Here is a 12,418-nt window from a genome sequence, read left to right as displayed (position 1 = left end):
TATATATGTATATAACATTTAGACAATACACAAACACAGTTTATTCTTACTGAGAAACCGTTTAGCTTTGATTTTGTCCCCAGTATTTTTGAAAAGTTTCACCACAGTTGGGACAACCTAAAAGTGAAGTTGTCATCCGCCAGCCTGAAAACAAACCCAGTCTGTTGAGTTGATCACAGACAGATTTCCTGATGCAGTAAAAACTGAAACTGACAGCAAGGACCTCCAAAGGGTCAGGACAAAACAGCAGCACACGACCCACTGAAGTGAGAAATGGCTGCCTGTACTATCGTTCAGCATTAATCATCCCCACACAGATGTGCGGGTTACCTGTGCCACGTAGATAAATGCGCCCCAGAGCCGTCGCAGATGCTGGCGGTGAGGCTGTGTACTGATAACAAGCTGAACGCTCTCCGTCCTTTGTTGCATCAAGGACGGAGATTTTAAAAAGGCTTTCAAATGAAGGATCGTAGAAGTATTCACAGGTAGTCATTGTTCAGTGTTGGAACAACAATTATTTTTTTCCTGTAAAGGTTCTTTTTTACAGTTCAGAAAAGTCTTGAGATGTTTTTGTGGATTTCAAACTCCAAATATGCACTTGTAGTGATAGATTTGAGAAATTCTAGTAGAATATTTTCTCCAGTATTTAATGGGATAGTGTTTAGTGATTCTCCTGGCTGTTGATTCTGGCCCCTTTACCACATAAAAGTATAGTCTTTAATTGTTTACTACATACATATTGACGAAAAGAAGAAAGAATTCTATGCATGTAAATAAAAAGAAGCTTCCTGTTAATTATTACTTCAGCCTCATCTTCTGTTATCAACCTCTGCTTCACTGTATATTTTTGTTGGTTTTTATCTAGATCGTTAGAATTTTAGGTATATCAGCATCTTTGTTTTCTTGGAGTAATTTGTCAGACACTTAAGTCTTTACGGTTCTGCTTACTGGTGATGTTTTGGTTTATTTATTTATTTATTTTTTTGTCATTGGGTGCAAAATGTGTGTCACACAAATTGCAATTCTGGGATATCTAGGAAATTTGACCAAAGAAATACAAAATATTGATTCCTTCAAGTGGCCTGAGTCACTTAATATACTTATTTTCAGACAGGAAAAATAAGAGAAAAATTTTCTCTGTGGTCCGTTTTTGTTAAAAAAAAAAGGCTGCATATTGTCATATTGACTGTATATATATACATATATATGTATATACAGCATATATATGTATACACACACACACACACATATATATATATCTTATATATATAATCTTCAACTCTCTTTTCCCACCTCATGGAGACTTGGGTTGTAAGAGACTTAGTCACTTGTACACTTCTGTACTCAGCATTTACCCTCTACTCACCCTCCAGCGTTGCCTGCCACCCTTCCTCACTCATGTTAGCCAAGTTTTAAGTGCATAAGACGGACAGCTGACAACGTCTTGATATTATTCATTTTTAACGCAGACAGTAATCATCCCTGTTACAGCCGCTTAGATATAAATTTGCATGATGAAGAAGCAGAGGAGTTTATTCCAATCAAGTGTGAGAGTTTTAGGTGCCGGTCTCTGCTCTCACACTGAGGAACTATGACAGGAAGACAGAAGAGCTCCTGAATCTCATTAGCTGCATTTCAGTTCTTATCAGATCGTCTTTTCTTGATTTTTTTCTCAAAATAGTGTCCTTTGTTGTCCTGGTGATGCTTGACCGCCTCCCTAATGAGCTGCAGGACTCTGATGGAGCGATAAGACTTTAGCTCTCACCTGTATTTCACATGGAAGGTGAAGGAAGTTGTTGAAGAATGATCTCAGGCTGCAGGACTGAGTGGGACTTTTCGACTTTCTTGCCCTGCCCTTGATCTCCTACATGTCAAGGTTAAAGAGCTGCTTCCCTTCACTCCTGTTGCAACAGATCAGCAGTTTTGTCGGAACGGCTCTTTTAAACGGCATGTGACGATCGACTCAGCCCTCGAGGTTTATCGCTCGCATCATGAGCTGCAGGAAATGTCCTAAAATTTATGATGCAATTGACACACTCAGCTAAAACATCATTAGTCAAGAAAATCAATGTTTTCAAGAGGCTGTTGCTTTAAATCTCAGGACAAAGACACTGACTAAATAGTAGGCATTTTCCTGACCTTTGCTGGGACAGAGAAGATTAAACAGATACATAAAAGTATACAAGCAATGGCTGTTCAAAAAGAATAATTCAGCCTTTTAAGTGTCTGGATTTCAATTTCTCATTGTCTGAATCGTTCTAAAGTACTGGATAAGTTACATTTACTGATGTTGGAAATAAGCAGCACTTTATTTCCTCAATAATCCTTTTAGAATCTTATTCATTCTGTTTTTTTTTTCTTTTATCTAAAAATATTTAGTTGTGGAAATCCGATGTTGTCCATTCTCTTTAGGAAAACAATTATGCATTTATTTACCAAAATAAATTTGCTTTGGTAAAATCAACTTGTATATGTGATACAGTTACAGTGCTTAACGTTGTGATGATTAAATAAAATGAATTTTGCCATTTTATTACAAAGAGACAATTTGTTCTGGTACAGTTTTGGGATATATCGTGATAAATATCACATCGTGAGTCACGATTTGTATTGTACCGCCAGATTCTTAGTAAAAATAGGTCTTTTCAAAGCTGAAAAGTTTGTTTCAGGTGATGATTGTACTTTTAAACCCTGACTGATTTTTTTTTAAGCTTTAAGAGAAACAACTTCCTAGTGTTGAGTGACAGCAGTTATGTTGCTGAAAACTTTCCACAAAACCATCATCATTTGTGGGTAAAACAAACTGCATCATGACTGAAAGCAGAGAAATATTAAAGGAGCCATCTATCTTTATCTATCTCACATAAATCGTGTTGCAAATATCTAAAAAAAAAAAAAAGATAAAGAAAACAGCAGAGGTTCTTTCATAACAATAATACTCTGTGAGGGTTGACGATGTAACACCCTGTATCAATTTGCAGTTAGATAACATGGGACCACTAATCCTCCAAACTGTAATTGAATTTAAAAACGGTGATAATATTGTTGAAACCAGCTTCCAGTGGTCATTTGAGGAACTACAACACTTCCTGGTAAGCATCACACTGGGGAACGGTAGATGGTGGCTGGGTTCAAACACATTCAAAAGTTTTTTACTGGTGGAAGGTTATATAAGGGATCGTACTGGCTTGTAGCAGCATGGTATAGCCTCTTTAAATATAGTCTCTGTCTCCACAGTGCTGTCATTGCAAAGCCCTGAAACAGCTTCCCCTTCCTCCACCTGCTTATCTCACAACTTTACTAAGTCTGGGATGGTTTATCTCAGGTCTCTCTGCATTACTGCAAGCTTGAAGCTTGTTCTATGTATCGCAATGTTTTTTTGTTTTTTTTTATGGGTTTAACTGCCAAAAAGTTTTATGGTGTTGTGCATTTATTTACTTTGTTCCTTTGGTTTTCTTTCTCCTCAGAGTGACATGTACATAAAGAAGTCCAGACTGTCTCATTTTTTTTTGTTTCCATGGTTCGTGTGCTGCTTAATATTTTAACTGGTTTCAGAAGCACTGGAGACTTGAGGTTTATGCGCTTGATCATTTGAGGAAAAAAAAAAAAAAGTTTTTTTTGGCTAATGTGGCTTATGTAGGTTTTGATCAAAAATCAACCGTTTCATCGTTTGTTTACTTCTGCAAGTTAAGAAAAAGGATGTAAAATTAAGGTCCTCTATTTAAGTGTGTGATATCTAATAGTTTGGCATGTATTTAGTGTACAAGAAGTGTGACAGGAAGTAGTGTTTCAGGTTGTGGCTATTAAAAAACATGAGAAACTGTGGTCAGATTGTTAACTGCAAATGATCTGTGTGGAAACAAGAATCTTGAGCCGTGAAACTGTTGCTTTATTGTAGTAGACATTCGCTAGTGAGTTACTTTTAAGCTTTAAAGTGTTAAAGATTGTTTGCTACTGTTATACAAAATCAATCCATTGCTCTATATTATTGTTTTCTCAGATTTGCGATGCATCACATGAATTCTGTATTAATTTAAAGTCACTAAAACCTGTTAAAGTTAAGCATAATCTAAAAAAGTGCATTTGCTTGTTTAGGTTGGACAATTGGGGAAAAAATATATAAACATATTTGACGAAAAGAAGTAATTAAAAAATGAAAAATGAAGAATCTGAGGCCTGTGCGTTTAAAAAAAAAATTAAACAAAAAAAATGCTTTTAAAAAAGAAGATTTAAAAGACTCCAAATAGCTGACTGACTATAAGGAAGCAAGAGGCACACTAGCTAAGAACACAAAACAAAAATAAAAGTTTCCACAAAGTTTATTAATTATTTATATAAAAAAATAATTTAAAAAAATTGAGTCATTGTGTAACAGACCCAGGTTTTGGGCCCGTTCGTCTATAAATTACTAAACTGGTTGGAAATTTGACCAAACTTACTTAACATGTTACTAAAAATGACAATATTTGTTTTATACACACCAAACCAAGAAGTACTGTTACTTAATATAACTCCCCACACTAATGCTTATACTTTAAGTAAAGTTTTTCTGTACTGCAGGTGAATTTATAGTGAAATAAATATAATCTCAAGTGAAAAAAAATAAATAGCCTACTTTAATCTACATTTTTTTAATACATTGAGAACTTGCATGAATTGGAGTAAATAGAAATATGATTATTTATATGGCATGCGGTGCTACTAAAAAATAAAAATGCAGAATGTTACGTTTTCTTTCTGTTGATACGTTTGTTTCTCTCACCAGATAATCCTGTTAGACAACAGCCCCTGAAAGCATCAAAATTCCCCATTAATTGTTGACTTCCGGGTTACGCTTCCGAAACATTTCCGGTATGCAAAAAGGCGTATCCCCGTTGGTGACTTTGTCTTTAGGAACTTCTGGTGGATGTATTTTTATGCGTCAGTACTAAACGGCTTGCTGCAGTCCAACAAAAATCTTTTTCTTGTTTGTTGAAAAGGATCAAGTATTTGCAGTAACGATTCCAGCAGGTTCGCGAAGGCGACAAAACCTAGTTAACTCCAGCTAGATTTGAACGCACCAGCATCCGACTTGTCCACTGTTTAACAGAAAGGTACTTCATACGGGAAGATGGGAGATACGCAACTGATATGGGCATTGAAAACTGGAGACCTAGACGAGGTCAAAATGAAACTGAAAACGGTACGGTTACTCTTTATTTGTTGATTTGCTGCTACTAGGAACGTTCTTAACAAGTGGTGTAAAGGCTAACGTACGAGTAAATGTGCTAGCTTGCTAAACATAGCTATACTTGGATCAAAGTATTGAATTATTTTATTTTAATAGCTTTTGGTATGTTTTTGAGTGTGCTTAACAGTATGGACATGTTTAACTAAACATTTTGGGGGCGTTTGAAGTCTTCGGTAAATTATCTGAGAGCTAAGTTAGTTAGCTAGCTAGCTAACTAGCTACGCACCGGGCTTTGACGTCGCGTACTTAAAAGTTTGTTGTTTAAATTTAAATCTATATTGATATTGAGGCTAAACAGTGTTATACCTTTTATAAAAGGATCATTTTAATCCTCCAAATTTAGTTTTCTTTTTTAATAAATATTATTGATAAGTACTAATTCACGCTAATGCAACCTGTTGGCAAGCTAACCAACGTTAGCAGTACGAGTCAACAGTAGTTTGTGTTCTAGAAACATTTGCATTGTGCTCTATACTACGTCCTTAATTCTCAGAGTAAAAAAAAACCCAGGGGGTATTTGAAATATTATAAGTGTAGCTAAATAACGTCATTATATTTTAACTAATCGCTCTTATGTTGTGTTAATTCGAATCAATGGAGGTCAGAATGTATATTTGTAAATACAAATAAAGTTTTTTGCTTTTCCAAATTTATTGTCTTAAAATGTGATTAAAAAAAGGGTGACCCATGCTGTTTTAAAAACAGAGACAAATGCAAAGCCATACCTTTTAAATCATGGAATATTTTATAAATATGTATGAACTTTAAAAATATATGTATTTAAATGCCTTTTAATAACCATCAGTAAAATGCACACTTGTCGAGATGGTTAACCATAATCAGCAACTAAACCCATGTTTTTACTTTCCTTTTTTTTTTAAACTATCCTTGCACTTTGAATAGTACCTTATCTGTGCCTCTGCAAGTGCTATTTTTTTTAAATAATATATTTATTAATGAAGATTGTGCACTACTCTTGAATGTACAAAGCTACAATAGTAACTTTTTTTTTAACTATACTTATGAGTTATTAATCATTGTGTTTGGAATTAACTTGGTAAAAAACACGATTTGCACTCTCATGTTAACTCAAAAGTGAATGATGAAACCCAAAACCACAGTACTGGACCCTAGCAGCCCAACTTCTGTTTTTTTATTATCTTTCTCTTCATATTTTACTTAATAATGTGTCTTCTTTCCAGAAAGAAGACGCAAACCGCCTCTTGGAAAGCACTGGGTACCCTATTCATTTTGTTTCAGACTTCGGGCACAAAGATGTTTTGGAATACCTCATTTCTATTGGAGCAGACGTTAATGTAAGCCACACAACAGCTTCCCCACTCTACACTCTGTTTGGATCAATGTTCTTGATATATTGGGTGTCCTTTACCACAAAGGGATAAAAAAACAACGTTGTCTTAGTTCTTATAGTTTTATTTGTCTGTTTGATTTGTTATTTTTTTTGCCTTATTTGGTTACTCTACTGACTGCCTCTAACACTTTTTCCTTTGACACAAAGTCAGTCACAAAGCCAGTTTTTGAAAGTACTAGACCCCAAAGTGAACTACTTGTATTATCTTTTTTATACTGAATGTTCAGTGAGAGACCACTTCAGAAAAGCTTTAAGCAGGAGGTGATTTGGCAGCATTCTTTAATCCAGAGCCTTGTAACTAACTCTTGGTTTATTGATCTGCTTGTTTTGTGTCTGGTTGTTGGTATTTTTCAAAATAAGATCTTAATCTGAAGGCCAAAACAAAAGGATAATAAGTTAAATCTAACTAGTACTAAATGCAAGTTATCTATTGGCAAAGACTGCCACCATTTTCACTCTTTCATATTTTCTCCTTAGAATTTTTTTTTCCTTTCAAATTGCAGATTTGGGATTTTTTCCCCTTCTATTAAACTGTTGCTTTCTAGGATTCAGAAATGTTTTATGTGCACCAGAGTCTGCTTTAGAATAGATTAAAACTTAAATAATAAATCTTTTTCTGCTTATTTTCTCAGACACTTCCTTTACTTTGACAGGTGTTTAACCTTATTTGTACTCTGTGAAACAGAGAAACTGGTTCATCTTGAAAAACAGGAATTTCAGTTTACCCCAAATTAACTTCTCTCATTGGACATAAAGCAGAATTGAGCAATAAGCAGAAAATGACACAAGTTTTTTTAAAATTCAAATAGAATTTGTATTTTTGCAGATTCTGTTCAAATTAGCAGCAATTTTCATACCCTGGTTTGTTTTTTGTTTGCTTTATTTTTTTTCTTTTGCACACGGCACTCTCGGAAATAAAACAAAGCAAGCTGCTTGTAACAATTCTGCAGTTCCAAACATCGCTCATTTGGGGGCGATATTGCTAAAACGCAAGAAGAAAACCAGTCTAGCTAACCACACACTCGATACCCAGGTGTACTTGAACAATTGTTACTCTTTCCTGGGTCTCACTTCATTAGTTTATTTTGTTCCTCTGTTTACCCTCAACTGAACCAGCGCCACTTTGTTTGTTTGGCCCAAAAGAGTTCTACTTTGGCTTGGCAAAAAAAACTTGACTTTTTTAATGACAAACAAAATTCCGTAACTGAAAGAACCAGAAGCCCATAACATTAACGAATGTTTTGTGGTAGACGGTTGTGAGGCGGGAGGAGACAAAATGCCTTTTGAATGAAGCCATGAGATGATTTCCTTCTTTGAACTTCCTGGAAAATATGAGTTTTGAGCGAGCCTGCCTCTAAATCAGCAGCTGTTGCAACATAAGCTTTGTAGGCGCTTCGTTTTAGTCTCTTTGTGTCCAGCGTTTATGACGAGCTCCAATCCTAGAAGGTTGCTTATTTTCAAACAATCTGCTGTTGCAGCGTGTTGTTGGCTAAACAGCAGCAGCAGGTAGACCAGAAAGACCGGAAAAAGCAGCTGGACGGCTGCAGCTCCTGTCTTGTGTGAAAGCTTCTCTCCTGCTTTTAAAACACTTTCACTTTTTGTATCCCTGAAAACTCTGTGTATTTACAATATAGTGAACTTGACTAATCTACTCGTTTGGTCCACGGGTCTCATAGGTTGTCCCCCCAAAAAAAGCATTTTATCAAAAACGATAGTTCTTAAAAACATTAGGAGCATTAAGAAAAAAATAAAATAATACAAAAAATTCAAAATTTTCACAAAAATAATGTACCGTATTAGGGCTGCCACGATTAGTCGACTAATCGATGACTAATCGACTATTAAAATAGTCGATGACTAATTTAATAGTCGATTAGTCGTTACTTTATATTATATGGAGTCAGAGTGTAGTAAAGTTGAAAGTTATAATGGTGGTATGCTAGCTTATTGGACTATTTTGGCATTTCTTAAGGTTTTTTAGGCTATTTTGGAGTTTTTTAGGCTATTTTGGAGTTTTTATTTCAGTTACATGCTAGCTGTCTTTGCTAACCTAGGCTTTAATTAGGCTAATTTGGCCTTTAACTAATATTTTAGTTGGCTATCAGCATCTTCAGCCATCGTCACTAGCATCTTTTGCGGCCAAATTCAGCTTACATTTCATCTATAATGATGCTAGTGTGAATATATATATAAATATATAGTTTTTAGTTAGTTTAAAGTGAATGATGGTTAAGATTTGTGTTTTACATCAACTTTGTGCATGACCCGATTAGTCGACTAATCGGAAAAAATAATCGGTGATTAGTCGACTATTAAAATAATCGTTTGTGGCAGCCCTATACCGTATACAATTTTGAGAGAAATAACACATTTTTCAAGAATGAAATCAGAAGTTTACTGCTTTTAAAAAGTAATCATTTTGCAAGGGGGTCATACTTTTTCAGAAGTAATAATTCCATTAAAATAAATGTGTACTGATACATAAAGCAAATATTCTGGTAAAAGTTTAACTTTCTAATTTTAAAGATTTATTTATTTTTTATTTTTTATTTTTTTTTTACAATTTTTAGTATGGTAAAAAATCTAGACTTGTTTTCTTATTTTACTATTTTATTCGGGTAAAATTTTGACCTTTTTTAAATTATTTTATCACTTTATGTAAATATGTTGGCTTTTTTCTCTTAACTTTACAACTTTTTTAATAATCATATTTAGTCATTTTTAATTTTTTTTAAATTGTCTCTGATGCTCCAAAAGTTCTCGTTTGAACAAATATTCACATTTATTTATACGTTTATTTATTTATAATTATAAATATTTCAGCTAATTATTTAGTTATTTACATTTATGAGTTCTTGGTGTGGTACAAAAAACATGTCATTGCTACATTCCAATGCAATTCAAGTATATGACAAATAAAATTGATTTATTGTAAAAAGAAAAAAAAGGGGAAGAGTCCTCCGAGACAAAGTAAAACTCTCTTTAGTAGAACTCTGTCGCTAATTCACAACATACCATTTCATCCAGGATCGGTGCCAAAATTGACCATCACCTTGAAAGGGGAAAAAAAGAATAGCCTTTTTTGTGTAATTGGAAATAAATTCAGTGAAGAAGGGGTCAAACTTCAAATGAAAACTAAATGCTGCTTTAAAATATTGGCTTATACTTTCAACTTCCTGTTTGCAGAAGTCATAAATGTTTTTTTGTGACTTCTATCTTTATCTGTTTTTATATTTTCTCATCAGTTTATGTAAAAATATTGAATTTATCAAATGTAAGAAAATACGTATTAGAGTTTTATTGACCTTTTTTGTCTTTGTAGTATTTTACCTGTCCTCTCTAAAATATGTCCTCCTTGCCACACAGGCCAAAGACAAATATGGGATGACTCCACTGCTGAGTGCCTGCTATGAGAATCACGTCGCCTGCGTCAAGCTCCTGCTAGAAAAGGTTGGTGCCCTAATTTGAGGAGGCGTCGATGCGTGCAACACAAACGATTGCTGGTGTCTCTGTCCATACTGGTGCGTGTTGAGGTGACAGATGCTCCGCGAGTGCTGATGAGGTAACTCATTAGACAAAAGGCTCCATAACGTGGTCCTGTGGAGGCTTTGCTGGAATGTTCACGGAGCAGAACGTGGCACGACAGCTGTGTTGTTGTCTTTTTTTTTTTCCCAGCCTAAACATAGCATCAATAGAATCGTACCTCTTTGTTCCAGGGCTCTAACTCAGGTGTGCGGTGGTAGAATCACCTCATTTGGTCAAATTTTGTCACACTGGGATCTCGTTTTTACATGATTGTTGGATAAAAGCAGCATTTCTGTCCTTAGGATTGTGCAGCTCCATTACAGCCCGATTGTGGTCATAGCATTACATTTGTATGTATGCGGGCTGATTTTTGCATGGAAAGGTTTTCGTGAAATCAAATTTCCAACCGTGATGACTAAACCGTTAAGCTAATGGATGAATACGATTCTTTCAATGGTTTTCTGTTGAGCTCCAGACACAACAAACACAGTCGCTGTGTAGTTGTTAATCCTATTACACTGGAACCAAAATAACAAGCTCTCTGAGTTACTGTAACTCTTTGACCATTTACTCAATGAACATACTTCCAATGGATTCTGACATGGAGAGAAACGGAGTTGTGGCAATATACAGCACTTTAGTACAGCTAAAACTTTATTGTTTTTGTCTGAAATAATCTGACACCCCACAAAAGAAACTTATGCTGATGATGAATGTCACTGCAAGGTAATTATTAATGAAAATCCATCACCTATTGGCATCTTTAACACTTGTTGGAATAGTATTGAACACTTTTTAATAAACAAGAATGTTCCTGGTTCTGGAACACATGAAACACTCTTGTGTTTGGCTCTTTCTACGACTGCCATCCCATATTTTTGTGATAGCCAAATGAGGCTAAATTATGTTAGTTTGTGCGTCTTTTTTTCGTCACATGACCAAAATCAAATAAATCAGTGCTAGAGTTGATGGATCAATTAGTCAACAATTATTATTTACATTAAGGTCACGTACATTTTTTTTCCTAATACAAAAGGTGACTGTACTGGTTCTCAGTCCATTTAGGTTAGTGTCATGTATGGTACTGCCAATGCTCGGTGTATGGTGCGTTCACAGAAATTGAAATTTGACATGTATATCTCATGAATTTCGGTTTCACCTTATAAAAGATAAAAAGTTTAAGGTCCCAGGTAAGCTAAATGCTAGCACAAAAAAGCCACAATTGGGTTCATGATCCCTGCACTAAATTGTGTAAACTTACCAAAGAATTAGTAAGCATGAAACATTTTATTTGGGTCAACATTCTGGTTAATTTCAGCAGTAAACAAAACCCAGACGTCACTGTTGGTTTGTATCATTTAACAACAAATCCTGAAAATATTCCCCACAGTTTTTCCATCCTCAAAGTTCTGCAGCACTTTACATTCTAAAGCATATCTGTGAAAAGCCACTTTACTTCATGGTGGAATCAGCTGACTGTGTAAACCGTTGAAGAGTTGCTGTAATTAAGAGAATAAAGCTAATACGTTTTTTCAGAGCTGCTACCAATAAATTTCAACTACAAAAACACGGGCTAGTTTTACTTTGAAAACAGGAACCGACACTGAAAGGAGTGCTGCCAATTCGGCTTACTTTTAATCTACAAGGATAGAAAACATTACACCCATTCTCTTATTATAAAATGTGAGTAAAAATGACCACGACGGAGATGTCGAGTACAGTGAAGACTAATCGACTATTAAAATAGTCTAAAACTAATTTAATAGACAATTAATCGTTTCTTTATATTATGTATATATTGTAAAGTTTATTTTTGGCTAATTTAGTATTTTTTCAGTTTTTTAGGCTATTTTGGACTTTAGCTGATATTTCAGCTACATGCTAGTTGTTATGGCTAATTTAAGTTTTCCTCTTTAGTATTTTTCTCAACGTTGGAGTTTGGCTAATATTAACAAGCTAGCTGTTTTTTTCAGTTTTTTAGGATAATTCAAAGTTTAGCTATTTATTTCAGCTACATGCTAGTTGTTTTGACTAATTTAGTATTTTTTCAGTTTTTTAGGCTAATTTTGATTTATCTAATATTTCAGCTGCATGCTAGTTTTTTTGGCTTATTTAGGATTTTTTTGTTTTGTTATTTATGCTATTTTGGAGTTTAGCTAATATTTCAGCTTCATGCTAGATATTTTGGCTAATTTGTTTTTTGTTTTTTAGGCTATTTTGAAGTTTAGCAAATGTGTTTGCTGTATGCTAGTTGTTTTGGCTAACTTAGGCTTTTTTTTTTTTAGTTTTTT

At 34.5% G+C, this 12,418-nt stretch overlaps 1 protein-coding gene across 1 annotated transcript in view; it reads left to right on the top strand.

The window, feature by feature from the left end:
- Positions 1 to 4,824: 4,824 nt before the first annotated feature.
- Positions 4,825 to 12,418, top strand: part of mtpn (myotrophin) — a 15,205-nt gene continuing 7,611 nt past the window's right edge. Inside the window, exons 1-3 of the mRNA XM_024291483.2 lie at positions 4,825 to 5,182; positions 6,433 to 6,546; positions 9,969 to 10,052. Coding sequence (XP_024147251.1) covers positions 5,111 to 5,182; positions 6,433 to 6,546; positions 9,969 to 10,052 — 270 coding nt within the window. The 5' untranslated portion in view covers positions 4,825 to 5,110. The remainder of the gene's footprint in view (positions 5,183 to 6,432; positions 6,547 to 9,968; positions 10,053 to 12,418) is intronic.

Source organism: Oryzias melastigma, linkage group LG23 (assembly GCF_002922805.2).
Source record: "Oryzias melastigma strain HK-1 linkage group LG23, ASM292280v2, whole genome shotgun sequence".
In the NCBI taxonomy this organism is placed as follows: Eukaryota; Metazoa; Chordata; class Actinopteri; order Beloniformes; family Adrianichthyidae; genus Oryzias; species Oryzias melastigma.
This window is presented reverse-complemented; position numbering and strand designations above follow the sequence as displayed.